General features: G+C 43.8%; 2 protein-coding genes across 3 annotated transcripts; one reads left to right on the top strand and one right to left on the bottom strand.

Moving 5' to 3' along the window:
* The first annotated feature begins 18 nt into the window (after nt 1–18).
* On the top strand, nt 19–12706 carry inpp5f (inositol polyphosphate-5-phosphatase F). 2 transcript variants are annotated; one of them, XM_035606399.2, is made up of 20 exons: nt 19–513; nt 2108–2188; nt 2408–2544; nt 3299–3427; nt 3613–3780; nt 3911–3967; nt 4334–4532; nt 4727–4906; nt 5205–5272; nt 5692–5816; nt 5942–6019; nt 6125–6245; nt 6999–7127; nt 7270–7387; nt 7505–7703; nt 8024–8095; nt 8173–8246; nt 8432–8560; nt 8669–8756; nt 8923–12706. In XM_035606399.2, the coding sequence occupies exons 1-20, from the start codon at nt 417–419 to the stop codon at nt 10085–10087; spliced, it is 3414 nt and encodes a 1137-aa protein (XP_035462292.1). In that variant the 5' UTR covers nt 19–416; the 3' UTR covers nt 10088–12706. The 2 variants fall into 2 exon arrangements, with proteins under 2 accessions (XP_035462292.1, XP_035462290.1); XM_035606397.2 differs by having other exon boundaries at nt 3595–3780.
* A 393-nt stretch (nt 12707–13099) lies between these two features.
* On the bottom strand, nt 13100–19374 carry LOC118283942 (minichromosome maintenance complex binding protein). The gene is made up of 16 exons (XM_035606404.2): nt 19166–19374; nt 18552–18643; nt 18288–18428; nt 18153–18194; nt 17961–18050; nt 17659–17800; nt 17154–17299; nt 16867–16964; nt 16619–16791; nt 15526–15649; nt 15286–15403; nt 15027–15192; nt 14771–14904; nt 13881–14048; nt 13636–13724; nt 13100–13318 (listed from the first exon to the last, which is right to left on the bottom strand). The coding sequence occupies exons 1-16, from the start codon at nt 19221–19223 to the stop codon at nt 13192–13194; spliced, it is 1908 nt and encodes a 635-aa protein (XP_035462297.1). The 5' UTR covers nt 19224–19374; the 3' UTR covers nt 13100–13191.
* Nucleotides 19375–19595: the final 221 nt, after the last annotated feature.

The following is a 19595-nucleotide window of genomic DNA, read 5'->3' as shown; positions in this document are numbered from 1 at the left end:
TCGCAGGTCACGTGTCATTGTTTAGAGCAGGAAACTGTCCGTCGGTCGGTTGCGCCACACTCACTCCGGAGGCTCTCCGGGACCGACCCTCTCCCTCATTGATGAGCACTTCCCTTCGCTGTGCCCAGCATGCCTGTGGGGAGGGACGCGTCTCCGTTCGAACAGGAAATACAATCACCAACATGCGTAGATTTGGAATAAACAAATCTGACACGCATCCAGCTGCCGCCGCTGCTAGCTCGCTAGGTAGCTAGCCGCCGTACCGTAGCTCCGCACAGCAGCCCGTGGGGGGGCGGAGCTAACCGTGGCTAGCTTCGCTTAACCTCCAGGACGTGGACGTCGATCATTATTACCAGTACCCGGCTGCTGGGTCGGCGGCCAGTTGTCTTGTGGTCGTGTAACGTAAAGGCGCGAACATGGAGCTGTTCCAAGCCAAAGACGAGTACATTCTCCAGAGCGGGGACCGTGCGCTGTGGTGCAGCCGAAAGGATGGGACCATGACCGTCAGACCTGGTACGTGGACGCGGCTACATGACAGCTTTGTTTCGGGGGGCGGCGGCGGCAGGGTGATTTACCGAAAACTTCACATCTGGCATCATTCCCCGTTAGAGTGCAACAACCGCCATGTTCTTCTTGGGCTGACACATTGTTTGAACCGGTGGTTCTGTCCCCGTCCACCTGAAAACACCTCGGCGGTTCAATCTCTCTCTCTCTCTTGTGACTGTCGCTCGCTCCTCCGTGTGCGATGCGTTCACCAAAAACCTGGACGCGCCGCTGCTATGTCTAGAAACCCTCGTCCGAGCTCTCATTCCGGGAGCGCCAACACCCCGAGCTGACTCCAAACTTCGTCGCTTCGCGTCTTATGTTACACACTGGCGGGTGAACGTGACTCCAGGTCTCCACCCTGCACACACTACACGACTGTCTGTGAATATAGCACAATGTCAAGCCTACACACCATGTGCTGCTCGTATGACAGCCTGACAGATGTGTCGTGTCCTATACAGCGAGTTAGTAGGGAACTATAATACCATTCATTTGACATTACCATGTAGAACTGCTGCAACGCACAATAAGTACAGGTTTCAAACCGGCTGCGAAACAGCCCCTGGCATTTCATCGTTTAGCCACTTTTTATAAGTAAGTACCACTGCTGCTCGTAGCCGTGACAAAGAATTGGTCATGCTTTCCCGAATAATAAAGAAAATCCCCAGGGCTGTGGGAATCACACATTCCCCGCATAAAGAGAGAGAGAGAGAGGAGCTGCAAGACTGAAAGAAAAGTTCCATTAGACACACCACAAAGACGTGTGCGTGTTCTCCTCGGTGTCCGTCGAGGTCGTACGGGCTGTGCAGCCATCCTGAACTGGTTTTCAGTTGCAGCACTGTTTCATTATTTAATTGGAAAAAGGGTTTCCACTCCTCACTGGGCTTCCGCTCCTCCCTCGCGCAAACAGTGAAGTATTGACAGGATATTACTCGCCCTGACTGAAGTTGTGGTGCTGCTTTTTTGTGTGTGTTTTTTTCGTGTTTTCTTTCTGAGACCTTCCTGTCGGGGGGCCCTCACAGCAAGTTCCCATGTACACAAATTTCTCTGACGAGTGGAACAGGAAGGATCATCACTGCCTACAGTTGACGTTCTCCACGCTCAGCCACACCCTTCACATTCTTCTACGTTTCGCCACCATGAAAATTTAAATCCATCACTAAAAGCACTCCTGTTTCCCTTTGAGTCACTCGGTTTGTGCCTGGTGTTCGGAAAAATGTTAGTAAATGGAGATGAAATGACACTTTCGTCAGTGAGATAAGTGTGCATGAATGTGAATGACAGACTGCCCCAGATTTAGTCAGATCCTTTGACCAAGAGTTTTTACTGACTACAAGTTATTTATCAAGCCATCATGTCTTTTACTGGGTATTTAAAAACAAGTTTGACAGTGGTAACAGGAAATCATCAGACCGTGACTGTCATGAGGTACTCTCTGTTTGGTTAACTGTGTATATGTAGTGAATATAATTCTTGCTGCTTACTTGGCCTTAAGCGTAGTTTGCAGAGCTGTCTTGCTACACAGCAGTTCCGATGTTCTATGTCCATGTTTTTATTTCAGCAACAGACCTGCTGTTGGCTTGGAATCCAGTGTGTTTGGGTTTGGTGGAAGGCGTCATTGGAAAGATACAGCTTCACACAGGTAAGTGTAAAGATGTTTTAGATGATACCCTTCAAGAACAAAATGTGCTATTGTGGTAAATCACATGGATTAAAATGATTTAAATATGTATTTACCAGATGCCTTGTGTTGCATTTAATTTATGGCTGGTGTGCAGCTGCTTTCTTCACACCTTGCAGAATGTGAGGAATTCTGGACCCATGACGCAGCTCCCCCTTCTTTTTTTTCTCTTCTTGGCAGATCTTCCTCTCGGCCTCGTATTAATCCGCCAGAAAGCGCTGGTGGGTCATTTACCAGGCAACCACAAAGTCTACAAGATCACCAAGATAGCTGTCATCCCTCTGTCTGACGAAGAGCCCCAGGAGCTCGAGCTGGAGGTGTGCATACAATACTGTTAATGAGCTGGGTGAACCAGTGTCCGTGTAGTTGTGTTTTAATTATTGTATTCAGCCTCCCTGAAAATCATTATAGCAGCGCTTGTGAGAATTTAAAAATGTTTTTTGCACCCATGAATACCCTTGTATGCGTCAGCGCATGATTCATCCTGAAAATAACAGAGGTGTAGTTGTTAGGGTCTAAAAAATAATAATTATATATCTGCTTTATATTCCACTCACACATTTAGTGTGAAAATTAAATGCCGAGATGAAATTGCTGTAATAGATCTCAAAGGAAGTTGACTGTTGCTAAAATGCGAGTCTTTCAGGGGAGCGTCATGGATGGTGAGACAGAATATTTTCAAGTGAGTAAATAAAGACGAGGGGGATTGTTCCCTGATAGACTTCATACTGCCATACATTATCCTTTTATTGCAGAGTGATCATGCCCCCAGTTTTGTGCCTAGAAATCCCATGAACTTGTGGAGATCCGTTGTGAGATTGTTTACTGCCTCAGTCTAGGAAATGGACTGCATAGAGTTCAGTATTGTAGTTTTTAGTTGTATTGTGAGTAGTGGGTAGTACTAGTATCCAATTTGAATCTCACAGATTTTTCTACAAGACACTTTGGTTTTGAGAACTTCAAGGCGGTATGAAACTCAGTTATATCAAAATGAACTTTTTTTTTTCTTTTTCTAAATGTCATTAGCATTTTGATCAAATCTGTGTAATTGCCTGAAGATCTTTTTTTCAGCTGTGCAAGAAGCATCACTTTGGAATCGACAAACCAGAGAAACTGGCCCCGTCTCCGGACGAGTCAAAGTTTTTGATGAAAACTTTCAGTCAGATCAAATCTAACGTGGCTGTGCCCATGAAGAAGAAGGTATTTTTTGTGTTGTACACTTAGTTAAATGCATTCTGTCATCTTCAAAACCACAATACCTCCCTTTTTTTTCCACTTTTAAACGCTTTCAGGTTCCCTTGGGATTTTTTCTTTCCTTGCTCTATCAACTTACTGCTGTTTTTTATCCATCCATCCACCCAATCCAGTATTCCCCTGCCTTCCAGGTGAAGGAAAACAAAGAGAAGGAGCGGTTGGAGAGACGGCTGCTGGATGAGCTGGACAAGATATTCATGGACTCTGACTCCTTTTACTACAGCTTGACCTATGACCTGACAAACACCGTGCAGCGTCAGGGCGACTCGGAGAAGACCAGCTTACCCCTATGGAAGCAGGTTTGGATAGAAATAGTAACAATAAGTTGGACTTGTTGCTGCTTTAAAAAAATGTTGTTTACATATATGTATGTGGATTGTAAAAATGGTTTATGTTTTCACTGACTGTAGTTTCTGATCTGTGTGAAAGGTGGATGATCGTTTCTTCTGGAATAAACACATGATCCAGGACATTATTGACCTTCAGGTAACTCCTTTTTCCAAACAGATATTCAGACTAGTACTGATTATTATTTTTTTGTCTATTTTTAGAATTGAACAAATGCAAAGATTTGATCTGTTGACAATTGCTGACACAGTGAGAGTATTTGTCTTTACAATTGTCAGCTCAAAGAGCATAGCTGGCCCTGCTGTGTGACAGTGGCAGTTGGATGTTCTAATAATTACCAGAGCATAATCAGAAGAGTATGAAAATAGGAGATAATGGCTCTGGGTTATGGAGGATTATCTACTTTGGACACTTGGTGAATGCAAAGTGCTTCCATACCAGCTTGGCAAATAGGATTTTAATCCTCTTGTCCTACCTTTTTAATTTACCCTTTGGCTGCTACAGGTCCCAGAGGTTGACCACTGGGTGATACCAATCATCCAGGGGTTTGTACAAGTGGAGGAACTGGTGGTGAACTACAACGACACATCAGATGAGGAGAGGAGCAGCCCTGAGACGCCACCACAGGAGATCACATGTGTTGACGACATCCATCCTCGCTTCACTGTGGCACTGATCTCCAGACGCAGCCGCCACCGTGCAGGTAGAAAATCTTGTGCCCTAGAGGAAGGTCGTGCTTGAGCTCAGATTCAGCTGAATGTGTGTTTTGCGATAAGCAGAGCTTTTTATCCCACGTACAAATAGCACTTCTTTCTCAAAAAGCTTTGAATAACTTGGACAATTGTGTCTCCATCTGTGATATTAATAATTTGGTTGTTGATGCCTCTTTTTCCAAAGGGATGCGGTACAAACGCAGAGGAGTGGATACAGATGGCCGCGTGGCTAACTATGTGGAGACGGAGCAGTTGATCCACGTGCACAGTCACACTCTGTCCTTTGTACAGACTCGTGGCTCTGTGCCTGTCTTCTGGAGCCAGGCAGGGTACCGCTACAATCCCCGGCCACGCTTAGAGAAAGGTCAGCACAGCTGCATTCTCTTGCATAAAGGCCTACAGAGTCTATGTTTGAGTGTAATGGGCCTCGCACTTCCTTTTTTTTTTTTAAATAGCTGTACCTTTAAAAAAGACCTTCATTAAATATCATTGTTCTCTTTGGGTTTTATATTTGCTGTGTCTTCATGTGAATGTCTTGTTGGCTGGCACAGAAGACGTCAGTTATTTCCGTCAAAGTTGCATTGATGTAAAAGCAAAGAAAACTAGATCTCTTGATGTTTTAACCCAGATTCAGTCAGATGCATATTTTTCTAATGTTTCAGGAGAGAAAGAGACTATGTCTTATTTTGCTGCTCACTTTGAAGAACAGCTTAAAATCTACAAGAAACAGGTGAGTCATATATCCCCATGTGCATACTTCCGTATGTGCTAAGCATATTTATTGACTGATTTGTAATTTGAATATTCTGACTGAAGTCCTTGTGTGTGAACTACCATGTGCTTCACGTGGTCACTAAAAATAAACTGAGAACATCCTGATGAGAATTAGTGATGTTTCCCCCACACTATCTTTAGCTATATTTGGCAGCACTTGTAAATTGGTTTAAAAAGGTATTTATTCACTTTTTAAATGGTCTAACAATAGTGTTGTTGTCTTAGCCATGTCCATGTGACAAAGTGCTAATTCATTTGTATTTCCTCTGATATTTATCATCACAGTGTTCCCACAACAGTGGCTTGAAGGGGCACACAGTACTGTACATGTTATCCATAAGGCTTGATGAAGGCGCGCTTTAATGTCTTCTTCAGGTCATCATCAACTTAGTGGATCAAAGTGGACGAGAAAAGCTAATTGGCGACGCATATATAAAGCAAGTTCTGCTTTACAACAACCCAAACCTCACATATGTTTCTTTTGACTTCCACGAGCACTGGTAAGAGAGAAGCTCTCCTTGGAAGTGAAAATTTCTAATGAATGGACTCGTAAAGATGTACCACATACCTCATACCACAGTGCATTTACTTCCCCTTTATGTTTCTTACATCCTGTATCTCTTAGCCGGGGTATGAAGTTTGAGAATGTGCAAGTACTGACAGATGCAATTTCTGATATCATCACTGACATGAAATGGGCCTGGTAAGTGTTTTTAGACTAATGCCAATAACATGGACACTATTTTGTTATTTTGTTTTTTATATGTTCCTTATTATATTAAATATCTTAATTCTATTCATCTGTCAGGGTGGACCAAGCAGGAGTCATCTGCCAGCAGGAGGGAATCTTCAGAGTCAACTGTATGGATTGTCTGGACAGGACCAATGTGGTTCAGGCTGCTGTTGCTCGGGCAGTGATGGAACAACAGGTGAGAGGTTTTCTTTGCCTGGACTCGGGCAAAGGCAATAAACATCCCACCACACATACACATGCTGCTGCTTTTCCTCATAGGTGCTGCTTCCTTAACATAATTTACTATTTCCTGTACCAGTGGGGTTTTTTTTAGACATAAAGTTACTGTTCCTCATGTAAAGGTTACTAAAGTTCGGTGCTCAGACTCTAAACTTTATTCTTCCGATAGCCCATTGGGTACGTCAGGAATTGGACAATTGGATACTTATTCAGGGAAAATACACATTTAACAACGTTGCTGTTCATTAGCAAAATGATATGTTGGAAATGATTCCAATATTTATAATATAAAATAATCAATGTCATCAAATATGTCCATTTTAAAGTTGGGAATTTACAAACTGGTTGGCAAAAGGTAACAGTAATTTCTTGTTTCTGCTATTTTGCAAGCAGTTACATTTGTGTTCATAAAGGTTACTGATCTGTTTATATATATGTTCAGCTGATCACACAGTGTTGTAGACTTTTGATGTGCATCCACCAACTGAACAACAAAAATTATACATTTTCAGCTTCCTATAAATCCAGCAAATCCTCATCATTGATGAAATATTATCAAGTGTAAATTGAGCAGTTCATGAAAGTGGGCATCAACTGACCTTTCTTAATGACGCTCCGTGAATTGATAGAGACCTCTCAATATATGCACAGTTCAAACAGCATGCCCAGTGACAAAAAAACAACAACCACATTTCTCTTCTTCCTGCAGCTGAAGAAACTGGGTGTGATGCCTCCAGAGCAGCCTCTGCCTCTCAAATGCTACAAGATCTATCAGATCATGTGGGCCAACAATGGAGACACCATCAGCAGACAGTATGCGGGAACAGCAGCGCTCAAGGTAACATCGTCTCTGCAAGTTCACATTAAATCAGTAGTTTTATGATAAAAAAACTGGTGGAGCGTTCCATCTTCTCTCTGGGCTGATATTACAGACAGTCACAAGCTATATTTATTTATAGACACGGTTTGATCTGTTTTAGGGAGATTTCACCAGGACGGGGGAGAGGAAACTGGCTGGTGTGATGAAGGATGGCGTGAACTCAGCCAACCGCTACTATCTGAACCGTTTTAGGGACGCTTACAGACAAGCAGTCATTGGTATGGAAAGACGGACAGATATAATTGCTATATACATATTTGTATCTGTACCCAGGTTGTCTAAAAATCCGTCCTTGATTGACTCCTCTGAACCCCCCCCCCCGTCTCTCCCCGCAGACCTAATGATGGGCCTGCCAGTGACTGAGGACCTCTACTCCATCTTCAGTAAAGAGAAGGAGCATGAAGAGCAAGAGAAGGAGAGCCAAAGAGGAGCTCAGGAGCAGGTCAGCCTCCTGCTGCAGACCTACATGCAGCTTTTGCTGCCAGATGATGAGAAGTTTCATGGTGGTTGGGCCCTCATCAATTGTGACATGAGGTCAGTTGCAAGCTGCTCCAGGATTGCTAACCCCTGACTCCTACAACTAACCAACACTTTCAGTTTTTGAATCATCAGTTCAATATAGACAAGAACATTGCAATGTTATTTGCTAAAATCAATAGTTCAGAAATGAAACTCAGATGAAGATCTGACTATATTTTAAGACCGATTAATACCTAAAAGCAGATAGCTCCACAGGTTTCACTTCCTGTTTCTTGTAACTGAAGATGATGAGCAACTTTGCTACTATTTAAACTAAGTTTTTAGTGTGTTGTGATGTGCTCTTTTCATGATACCATTATCTTACTTCCCACCAGCCTCATTGATGCAAACAACAAAGATGTGGATGTGCTGCTTCTTCTGTCTGAAAAAGCCTACTACATTGCTTAGTAAGTCTTACTACTGAAATGTTTCTTTAAAAATGTTTTTTACGGAGTCACTTACATTTTCACTCGTTTTCTTGTAGCTATGATGAAGAAGCAGATAAAGTCGACCAATACCAGCGTCTCAATCTAGAGGGTTTGGAGAAGATTGAAATTGGTAAGAAGTTTGACTCAAAGGGGAAGTGACGGTCCTTGTCCACTCACTGACTCATCCAACACTTCCCAAAAGTGTGCTTAACAGTTTCTCAGTAACCTTTTAGCAACATCTCAGTTAATTTTGATTCATGAGAGGAAAGCACATTGCCAAGAAATGGAAGTAATGAAGTGTGTTTTCTTTTGCAGGTCCAGAGCCTACTCTGTTTGGGAAGCCAAAGTTCTGCTGTATGCGTTTGCATTACAGGAATGAAGAATCGAGTGGGTACTTTCACACGCTGAGAGCAGCAACACGAAATCCTGAGGATGATGGAAAAGGTAGGATGTAATATGCTAATTCAAATTCTTTAAAAGCCCGAAAAGGAAACCTTTTACGTCATGAACTTTGCATATACTTATTGACACTTCCATTTTGACATATTTCAGATACCTTGCAATGCATAGCAGAGATGCTTCGCATAACAAAACAGGCCATGGGGTTGGACATGCTTGTAGTTGAAAAGAAGCTTGAAAGGTGAGCATTTGATCGATATTAAGATAAGCAGCATTCATTTGTCTTTCTCCCCGATATTTAATGTATCAAAGATAAACATTTGTAGCCATCATAGCACACTTTAAACTTATAATCAATGGCAAGAGTTGTTTCTCCCTCACTTATGGCATTTGTATCTGTTTTCCAGGCGACAGAGTAGACCTCATGAGGACATAATGGGGATCCAGAACAAACCTACTGATCAGGTCCAGGGTAGCTCGGGTTTGGCACAAGGCAAGAGTTTCCTCCTCAACAAATTCTCCTCTCTCAATCAGAAAGTGAAACAGACCAAGACAAATGTAAACATTGGCCCCTTCAAGCCCCTTGGTAGGCTGGGCACCTTCTCTAAGCCTGATGTAAAAGTCGATTTCCTGAAACCAACTATGCATGTCAACCTGTGGAAGTCAGACAGCAGTCTAGAGACGTCAGATAACAACCCTGGCACAGGATCCTTGAAAGACATAGGCGATGGGCACTCCGAGATATCAGATGACTCCGACTCCTATAATTCTGACCCAGAGCACCCGTGTTCTGGTTCTTTAGAAAACGTGGACTATGTGCTACCCAGCTGCGGCATCGTAGCATCAAACCCACGATTGGGCAGCCGCTCCCAGTCCATTGGTAGCGTGGAGCTAAATATCCCCTCCGTTATCCGGGTCACTGGTTGTGAGGGTATGCAGGAAAGCTCCTCTCAAGTCAGCGATGAAAAGTCTCCAGGTGCCGCCTCGGTGGCTGAAGAAGCCATTCTGATTGACTTTGGTACTCCCATTGATGCCTACTGCCACCAGTTTGTCCAGGATGCACAGACCAAACCTGTTGAGGTGTTTGGGGAGCATCCCCCGGCTCCTGTACCTCCAGTCAACCCTGCGGTGCCTGTGCAGAACAAGACTTCAGCAAACTCAGACCAGCAACTGATCTCTGAGCCGCCCTATGAGGAGGAAGAGCCCCAGCTCCCTAGGCCATCTCAGCTAGACGTCCAGTCTGCTACCTCCAGTTCCAACCTACTCACCGTCCAGAAGCCCAGCTCTGCGGCCTCGGGAGGCTCTCAAAGGAGCATGTGTTCACAGCTGGAGGGCAGCCTCGGCCCTTCACCTGCAGACAGCAACGGCAGCAGAGTGGTGTCTCCCTTTGCCAAGATCAAGAGCTCTATGGTCCAGGTGGCCAGCCTCACCCAGGCGGGACTCACCCAAGGCATCAATTTTGCTGTGGCAAAGGTACAGAAGAGCCCCGAGCCAGATTCCGTCAACGAGGCCCAAGAGAACGAGCTGAAGGCAATGTTTACACAGTGCCAGACCAGGATCATTCAGATCTAGTGCTTTCCTCGTAGCAGTGCAACGTCTAGAAACTTCCTGTATGGTAGCAGTAGCAAAAGCTTGCACATAGCGTCACTACTCAGCCAAGATATGCGCGAAATTTACCCTTTAGTTGACTGGCCCATTTCAATGATGACTTTTGTACAGAATTTACAAATGCATACTTCTGCCCCACATGATGGTGACCATGTTTACACGTACAGTCAATCATCAAGATCTTGTCCCTTTTACCATGCAATCTTACACATGATATACATGTTTAAGAGTACCAGTACCTAGTACCTAGGCTAGGTATTAAAATGGTATATGGTAAATGTTTAGGTATTTGGGAAATATGTTTCCAAGTGTCCGTAAAAACTTTATGCATCCAAATCTTTAAATCACTCCAGAAATCCTACTACAGCTAAATTTAGGTTTATTAGTATAGTTTTCTTATTAAATTCCAAAGAAATGGGGATTATGATTATCTAAGGAGACAAATAACTGAGACTTAATCTTAAGACTCAGTTTTTAAACTCATATACTTCCTGAGTCTTAAGTACTACGTAAGTATTTTGGTGCATGTAAACATGTCACTGTCTTTGGTCGGAACAGTTATGTATTACCCACAATGCTTGCATGTGAGGTTAATGGTAACACCTGATGTTGACACGGCAGGTAAAACATTATCTGCATGTTGAACGACCAACACTGACTCGGTCATGTCCCATGCGTCCTCCTGTATGTGCGGGTCACTTGGCGTTTGCAATATAGACCTCGTCCCAACTTTCAATTTGTAACAGTTGCTGTAGAATCCAACCAAATATCTTTTGTGGTTCCCAGAGGATACATCTGTGTTAACTTTTTGTAGCTGTCAGAAACTAGCCAGACGACATACTGTACGTAGTTATCCTATGTAATATTAATGTTGTCATGTGTAACTTACAAGATATACCGTTATAGAAATAATGACTACACAAAACCTTAGTAAGAGTATCCTGGTTGTTGATATGTACAGTGAGTATAGTATGTTTAACTGTTCCCTGAGTAGAGCCTTCCCTTGAGCTTTTTGTATATGGTAGGGTGGCAGCTTAGTATGTTCAAAGAGGTATGAGCATTATATTTTGAGAAGAAAATGCCCAGTACTGTCATTGCTAACCACGAGTAACAAGAAATCTGCTAGAGTTGTTTTTGAAAGATGCATGTATTGAAAGAACTATTCTGAAAATGGTTGTACTAACTAATGATGGTTTATTTGAACTGAGTCCTCGGCCAGCGTTGTATATTGACGTTGCATGTTTGGAAAAAAGAAAAGGAGAGTAGCATACAGAAGTTATAGATGCAGTTCCGCCCACCCAATTATTAGAAACACTGATGCTCAATGCACTCCCTGAACTGAAAAGCATATTTGCCTTAACTGGGAATAGAAGTGGGATTATGTATATCAGGTATTTATGGCAAAATCTACCTTTTTAAGTCCATTCGGTGTACTGTATAAACGATCATGTTCAGGGTTACTGTATGTCATTCAATCTTTATCTTGGGATATTTCCTCTGCTGGCACATGCGCTCTCCATGGAAATGAGCAGGTTTAAGAGACAGTGTGAGTGTGTCCTGTTTAGTATGTGTGAGTTTGTGTGTCTGAGCCTCCCGGCTGCTGCTGGTGTTTAGGATCGCCTGCCTTAGAGGTCTAGTTATATTTATGTGCTATGGAGTTACAAACATTGTTATCTTGTACTTTTATTTTCACGAACCTCTTAAAAGTGAGGTTTTGCCTCATGAAGCGCCTGTTAATCCAACCAGGTTCCACTTCATTCCTTTGTTGTGTATATCGCTGTCTGTTTCTCCTAGGAAATAATAATTGGTTTTACTTTTGAGCTGAAATATCCCAATATAAACTGTCATGTTACATATTTTGTGTTATATTTGCCTCTTTTCTGCATTCATCATGCTCACCAGCAGATAAGATGTGGGAACACTTGTATATTTTATCTGACTATAATTGTGTTCAGTGAGACTGTAGCCATGGCTGCTTTGTGGGTGCTAGAATATATAGTTATTAAACCTGCTGATAGTGTATGGTGCTGCCAAAGCTTAAAGGTGACAGCTGTAATGCAAAGTTTAATGCAGAGGGTGAAGGTTTTGTTTTAAACTTCCCGCAGGATTTGCAAACACTGGAGCAGTTCCCAAGCAGAGCAGAAACGTATTATTCTGTCTGAAACTGGTTTCATTAATCCTCAACATTCCTGATAGAGACCACAACGCCACAGCGTGGGTGTCTTGTTTTTTCTTTTTGTATGCAAAAGCTGACAGATTTAATCCTGTATTTGCTGGGTGAGTTTTATTTTCTCCATACCTACAGTTTTTGTTTTTGTTTTACACCAAGTGCTTTTGCAGCCACCTCTTGATTTGTTGTCTGTGGTTGTCCTCCCCTCCCACTGGGACCCCAGACCATGACGTGTTATCATGTGACTGAAGAGGTCTTTAAGCATTTGATTTGCACTGTTAAAGCACATTTTCTAGTGTTGGCACCATTTCATTCGAATGTCTGTGGTCATGTCTTTCCTCTTTACCAACTGACTCATTTATTTCCTGTGTACTGAGATTGAATTGTATATTAAAGTATCCTATTTATTCTTATGCCTTTTGGGTGTGTTACTTGAATAAAGTTATCCTACTTCTGTACAAGGATATTCCACTAGAATCAAAAGCACAAGGGAGGATGAGGGTTGCGATTATTGTCAGATCAGTTACAAGGACGTCCATGCCAGCTTATCAAAATTTGCTCTGTAGAGATGCTGGGAGGAAACTGCACCTTAGCAAATTATCCTCTGGACCTCATTAAGTATTTGAGAAAAATATATAAATACGTTTTTGCAGCAACACTGTCCAACTGATTGCAAGAACAGGCAAAATGGGAAAACAATGCACCCTGAGATATTACTGTACATACAAACTACAATCAATTCACTAAGTGAAAATATATCAAAATCGTATCTCCAACAAAATATTGAAAAAAAGTTGAATGGACTGTGGCATTTGAAAAACATTTATTACAAACTTTTTTTTTTTTTTAATGGTATCAAAAAGGAAAAAACAAAGAGCCATCTCATTTGTCTGTGTGATCACGGCTCATTGCCGTTGACGCACTTGTGCTGCTCCACACGGCTCCTCCGCAGCGCCTCGATGTGTTTGGCTCTCAGCCAGCTGTCTCTGGACAGAGACGTCTGTCCCAGGCTCAGAGACAACAACCTGCAGACAGAGTCACAGTCAGTCAGCCACATCCCACTTGAATAAGTTCTACACACTCCAAATGCTACAATTTCAATCTCAGTTTCCTGGCCGCGGCAGTATTAGAAGATTTTATTTTGGTTGCATTGACCCATGAAGTTACTGTCAACCTGTTTATGTCATACCTAGCCTTTCCATTGTTGTTGACTTATTGTAGTATTTATTTAAAACTTAACCTTTTAAAATATGCTTTACAGGCTGTTTGTACTATTCTCACTAGATTAAAAGGAAAGAAATGGCAAGTAGAGGAGCTAATATTAACATAAATCACAGCTCACCTTGCCACAACGAGCATCCTGTGGAGGTCCTCGGCAGATATGCTCTGGGGGTCGTCCTTCCTCATATCAACAAAGTCATCCTCAACTGACTGAGGACACCAAAAAAAGGACAAACTTTAAAAGGACACTGGTGCACACAGACTGCTCATCAATCACTGCTGCTGGGTACAAAAGTACAAGGCTGAAGGGAAAAACAAAATGTGGTGATGCACCCAGTCCTCGTAAAATCAACAGACAAGTCTCACCTTTGTCACTTCATCGGAGATGCTGTAGTCCAGCAGCCGAGCGACACTCAGGTAGATTCTGAGCTTGTTCATCTGCGACGAGGCCTGTGGATGCATGTGAATGCTGCTGAGATACTCGTCCATGTGGGCTGGGTCAACCTGAGACTGTACGGGTATCTGACAATCTGACTGAGGAGTTCAAGAGAAAGAGAAATATTGATATTGGGTCAGGGAATAACTGTACAAAGAAGAGCTGCATGCATAAATTCTTTTTCCAAAGGTGTTGCTAAGCAAAAGAAGGCCCTGCCTGTTGTGTGCACGCCTAGTTTGGCATATTCTCAAAACTTCATAGCATGCCAGACGGGATCAAAGCCTGACCCATAAAGCATCCGATCAGCTTGACCTTCGGGCCGGTCATCAGCCAATAGTTGGTCAATGTAAACACAGCCGTGTTCTTGTGACTTCTAATCAACCCCAGCGAGTTGTTTATCGCACGCTGCCCTTCACTGCCGGACTATTAGGTGGTCGGGCCCGACGCCTCTCCGAGGATTGCTGCTGTGGCACGCAGCTGCTGCCGTGGCAACCCATTAGCCCAACACACAGGAATAGCACACAGCGCATTCCTCGGGCTGCTCACAACAGAGTGAGACCCAGGATGAAGGCGCCGGCTGAAGGGGTAGCTGTGGCTGACCAATGGCAGCTGAGACGACAGCGTTATGCTGGCTGGAAACAACCTCCAGCGTTTGACACGGCTAGGTCTCATGAGAGGCTGGAGGAAACCTAACCCCTCCCTACCTACCCCACCGTCCGGCCACACCGGAGGGGGCGGGGTAGTGTTGTTGTGGTGTTTTTTTTTTGGTGGGGTTCAGTTTTACACCGTGGTTGCACGCCTCGTCCCTATTTGTCCTCACCGGAAGCAGCGAGCGGGCCTCTGACACGATGAGCACGTTAATATTGCAGGGGAATTCCATCTGGTGGTAGTTAAAGTCATAATCAACCTTCTGCCACGAGATCAGGTTCCCCAGGGCGGTGACGTTACGCACACCTACAACACACACACAGGCACACATACACCCACACAGAAGATTTGGTTAGTGTTGATTAATCAAGCTGCAAGGAGGTTTTGTGCTCTCGGTGCTGCCCCCTTGTGGTGTCTAGAAGCCTCACCTGTTGTGTCCAGCTGTCCCTGCTCCAGCTTGGTTTCATCCAGGAAGAGGGAAGTGTTTCTGGCCAGCTGCAAGGCTCCGCTCACCAGCCGGTTGGCCACATAGTCCTTCTTAGGCACCAGCCGCATCTGGTTCATGTTTTGGAGGCTCATGCCCAGATAATACGACTGCATGTGGGAGGAGGAATAACTGTTTAATTTCAATCAAACAATAAACTGTGGCACAATTTGCAGTTGCTCAGAGTGACAAAATCAACTCACAGAAGGAACAAGGTGCTGGATGATCTGGTAGAGGCGCTCAGTGTACGAGGCGACTGTAGGACAGCCGCTCAGGTTCAGGGTAAATTTGCCCAGTGGAAGAATATCTCGCCTGGTGTACCTAGAAGGAAATCATAACATTGTAAAATGAAAAAGGCTCCTTTGGCTTCAGCATGAAGCCACTAAACCAAGACAGGATGGCTGGTTGGTTTGAAACAGACTGCACTTGTATTTGACACGTACACGTTAGAAATGAGATGCAGAATGAGGTACTCGGCAGCCAGGGCATCTCCCAGAAGGATGTGAGTGAGGTATGCGAGCAGCTCTGCCCGAACAGAGGCCATCTCGCTCAGGGTCGAGGATAAAACTGAGGAGGAAGGACGGAGTTAAAAGACAACTACAGGCAGTGTTCTATAAAAGCTGTGCAGTGGGAAAACAAACGCTACATTTCTCTTGATGGACACCTCACCCTTAACAAGCTCGAGTCAGGTTTATGTTCTGCATGTTTGATTTATAAGTTAAATTCACTGATTATCAAAATTTTTACTGACTAGTCAGTTAACTGACACATTTTGTACTAACTTTCTAAAATATCTAAAGACCTGAACTGTGTTATTTGAAAAGATTTAAAAAAAAATTGTATCTGAAAAAAAGGGCATTTGTTTTGTAAATGTCTGCCAGATGCTTGGCTGCTGCTCAGTCGACATTTGAAAACTTTTGAAGCAGTGGATTCATATAAGTCATTACGTGTACGCTTGAAGAAAGGAACACTGGGGAGTATTTTCAAAAGATCCTTGGCACTTTTTTTTTAGGTGTCACAAAAGTCAATTGTGTTTGAAAAAGAAACACACACACTTGTAGTTCCTCAAGTGTCTTGTCACAACTTCAACCAGTGTTGCGACACTATAATAAGGGAGAAAATACCAATGTGCTCTTATAGTCCAGACATGTGCAACATGTGTTAAGACAAGCCAACATCAGGTCTTACTTTATACAAAATAGATGAATTTACATCATTTACATATATACATTTAAAGGGGCAGTATGCGATCTTAATCCAATGTACTTTTTTTTTTATTCAGCAAATATTTCCTCTTGGTTCGCTAGCTGCGGTTCTGTCAGTTAAAAAATTGCAGTGATGCAACATTGTAGGCCCCTGGTGGTGGTTTGCAGCAGGTTTTAGATATTTGTGCTCAGTGATGGTTTGGACATGGAAACAACATGGAAACGTCAGCTAAAGCATTCTTTACAAATTCAGACTGAAATATTACAGTCACATGCACAAGGGAAAAAGAAAAGGGTCATCAAGCAGCATTCATACTGTACTTGTCCTTACAGGCACTGTTGTCCTTCAAGGTGACGGAGGGCAGCAGGGGGTTGTTGTGCTGCAGTGGCTTGGCGTGGAGCATGTGGAGGCGAGGGACGAGCGAGGCCGGCGGGCTGTGCACTCTCTGCTCCTCTGCCGTCTCCATGCACTCTGCAGGGTCCAGGATGGATGAGGAGGCGTCTCTGTGTGGACAGAGCCAAGGATGAGTAGGCAGATCATCACCAGAGGGAAATTAAAACAAAATTACGTTTTCTTACTTCTCGTCTGCCAGAGCACTGAGAGCGGGACTGACAGAGAGGATCCCGAAGACCTCGAGCGTGTCGTTCAGTTTGAAGGCGTCCCAGTCCTTGTATACCTGCCAACAGCACGCAGCTTTTACCTTCTGCTCCACACTCGTGGAGTGTGTTGATAACAGAAAACAGTGCCATCATCTCTGAAATCATCTCTTTGAAACAAAACGTTTCATTGAGATAACTGTGTAGACAGTCCAGGTTACATGAATGAAAATTAGGTAATTAGAGAAAAATCAGAAAACCCAAAATACCTTGACTAAACAGGAGGGACCCTTCTCTCCTGGCAGGGGGAAGTTGAGGTCGAGATGAGAGGCAGGTGCCGTCTGGCTGGATGGAGCTTCTGTCTCTTGCCGTTTACTGTCGCCGTTGCCCTGCTGCTCTGTGGGAACATGAGGACCTGCAGCAGAGAGACCAGTCTGCATTTATGGCACAAATCCACCCTTGTTGTTAGATGATCTGTGATGTCCAATACTTTAAGGAGTGTCGCCATTTATTTCTCTGATGTCACAACAGAATAGACAGGAAATTAACTGCAAATTGTCTATGTGACTGAATCTGTAAACCGTTGGGAATTCTATTATATCAAACAAAGATGGTTTGATATGATGAAGAGCTTAACAACAGCTACTCTAAAAGGAGTTTAGTTTTCAAGTGCTCAGAAAAGAAGCTGACCACTGGTGAAAACTGGACAAACTGCATTTACTGATGAAGATGATAAGATGTGATTGAAAGATTCACTTTACAAGTATCACACACCAGTATGCGGCTCCCTCAGTTTCTGCGGCTGCGTGTCCATGTCGTCCACGTCTTCCTCGTCTTCCTCGTAGCTACGCTTCTGTCTGCTGGGCGCATACGAGGTGGAGGGAACCACTCTTGCTTGGGTGGAGCCGGCAAAGCTGTGAGACTGAATTAAGGAAAACTACAGGGGAGGGCGGAGACTATTCAAAAATCCTCCCACATAAAGTGCTTCCAATATCATATGATAAAATGTGCATTTTTCCTGCCTCCTGGTTCAGGAGGACTTCCACTGTGCAGGGATGGCATGATGATGAGGATATGTCTTTCACCCAGAGATTTTCTCCAGGGACCGGCACACAGTAGAAAGTCTGTCTCTCTGCAGTCACTGTGTTTCTGGAGTTTAAATCCACCTGGAGACAAAGGCATGAGTCAGTGTCAGTTCATGGCAAAGCTGAAGCTCAAAAGTGAGACATTCACGGATTATTTCAACGATTGAACAGAAGTGCACATACCCCACATTCAGTCACATCTTTGTACTTCCCACATTGCAGCACCTGGGGATAGTCAGACGGTGATAATATAATAACAACTGCAACACATGAGACTGGTGCAAACAGCTACACACGCAAGGGAACTGAAGTACTTACTTTAGCCTTGGTCGACGGATCAACGGTCTCGTACGCTCCCATGTAGAATTCCGGATCGAACATGTCTTGGATCAAACAGCGAAACTTCACCAGGCTGTTGGGCTTCAGGTAGTGCAGAGGGACGTCGTTCAGAGACGGGACCTGCACCGGAAATGACGGCAGTTGTCGTTTACAAGTGAATATGCAGAAAACACATCTGATCTGTGTGACACATGACTGTTCCGGGCATCTTTTGCTGAAAAGGGTTCCCAGAGTTGCATTTACCCAAGTGTGAGCGTCCTTCTCTTTCAGCTTCTCTTTAAAAAAGTCGACCGCTTTCGCCTCCCACCCAGAGTCTGGACTCTTCTGGGACGCAGCTAAAATGTCAACAACAAGAGAGCAATGTTATTTGTTTTAACAAAATAACAGGATTGTAATCATAATAATAATATTAATAATAGAAAACTGTTGTTTAGGACCAAAAGGGCTACACAAGTGTATGTGTATGTACATTTTAAAAGACTCAAAAACACTTAAGCTCCATGTTGTGCACACAGATCTTCAGATCAAACTACACACAGATCTTTTTGATTATAAAACTAAAACGTGTGTGTGTGTGAGAGAGAGAGAGAGAGAGAGAGAGAGAGAGAGAGAGAGAGAGAGAGAGAGAGTGTGTGTGCAGGTAGCAACAACCACATCGGCGACTACAAACCGCAGACAATTTCTCAACTTGTTGTTGCTACTCTTGCGGTACAGCATAAAGCTCAGAGCTACACACTGTGGGCATGCTCGTTAGCATGGTACATAGCTAACAAGCTAGGTTCGCGCGTTAGCTGTCACGGAGAGAAGTTCCGGTGAGGGAGCGTGTGTGTGTGTGCGTGAGTGTGTGTGTGTTTTACCGAACATCGCTTCCACAACACCCAGAGGGTTGTCGATCCAGTCCTGCGTGGAGGGCATCGTTATCCGCTGACGTCTGGATAAAATGAAATATATCAACAACGACAACAAAAAAAACAACTATGTGAAACCACTTTGTTCTGTTGATCTTCCCCACACGCGCACGGGACAGCAGAAAGTGAGGGCGGGAAATGTGCGTCACCGGTCGAAACAGCGTCGTTCGTTTGTTTTGAGTACAGAGACCGGCCGGAGTACGGAGACATCACACGGCTGTATTACTGACTGTACTTCAAGCCGGCTGGTTGTTCTGATTTTGATTAAATGTTGGTGGACAACTGAGGAGAAAAAGAGCAGTTCTTAAAAATAAAATTACACGTCACTGGATTCATGTTTTAGCTCATTTGAAACGATAAAACGCCACAGTGTGTGTGA

The sequence above is a fragment of the Scophthalmus maximus genome, chromosome 10 (genome assembly GCF_022379125.1).
Source record: "Scophthalmus maximus strain ysfricsl-2021 chromosome 10, ASM2237912v1, whole genome shotgun sequence".
Lineage (NCBI taxonomy): Eukaryota > Metazoa > Chordata > Actinopteri > Pleuronectiformes > Scophthalmidae > Scophthalmus > Scophthalmus maximus.
This window is presented reverse-complemented; position numbering and strand designations above follow the sequence as displayed.

Excerpts from the sequence above, each read along its gene's own strand:
- inpp5f (XM_035606397.2), top strand. The coding sequence starts at position 417 with ATGGAGCTGTTCCAAGCCAAAGACGAGTACATTCTCCAGAGCGGGGAC. Across the intron at positions 6,246-6,998 it reads GGGCAGTGATGGAACAACAG|CTGAAGAAACTGGGTGTGAT; the intron begins GTGAGAGGTTTT and ends TTCTTCCTGCAG. Across the intron at positions 8,561-8,668 it reads TCCTGAGGATGATGGAAAAG|ATACCTTGCAATGCATAGCA; the intron begins GTAGGATGTAAT and ends GACATATTTCAG.
- LOC118283942 (XM_035606404.2), bottom strand. The coding sequence starts at position 19,223 with ATGCCCTCCACGCAGGACTGGATCGACAACCCTCTGGGTGTTGTGGAA. Across the intron at positions 18,644-19,165 it reads TGTTGTGGAAGCGATGTTCG|CTGCGTCCCAGAAGAGTCCA; the intron begins GTAAAACACACA and ends TTGACATTTTAG. Across the intron at positions 18,051-18,152 it reads AAGATGTGACTGAATGTGGG|GTGGATTTAAACTCCAGAAA; the intron begins GTATGTGCACTT and ends CTTTGTCTCCAG.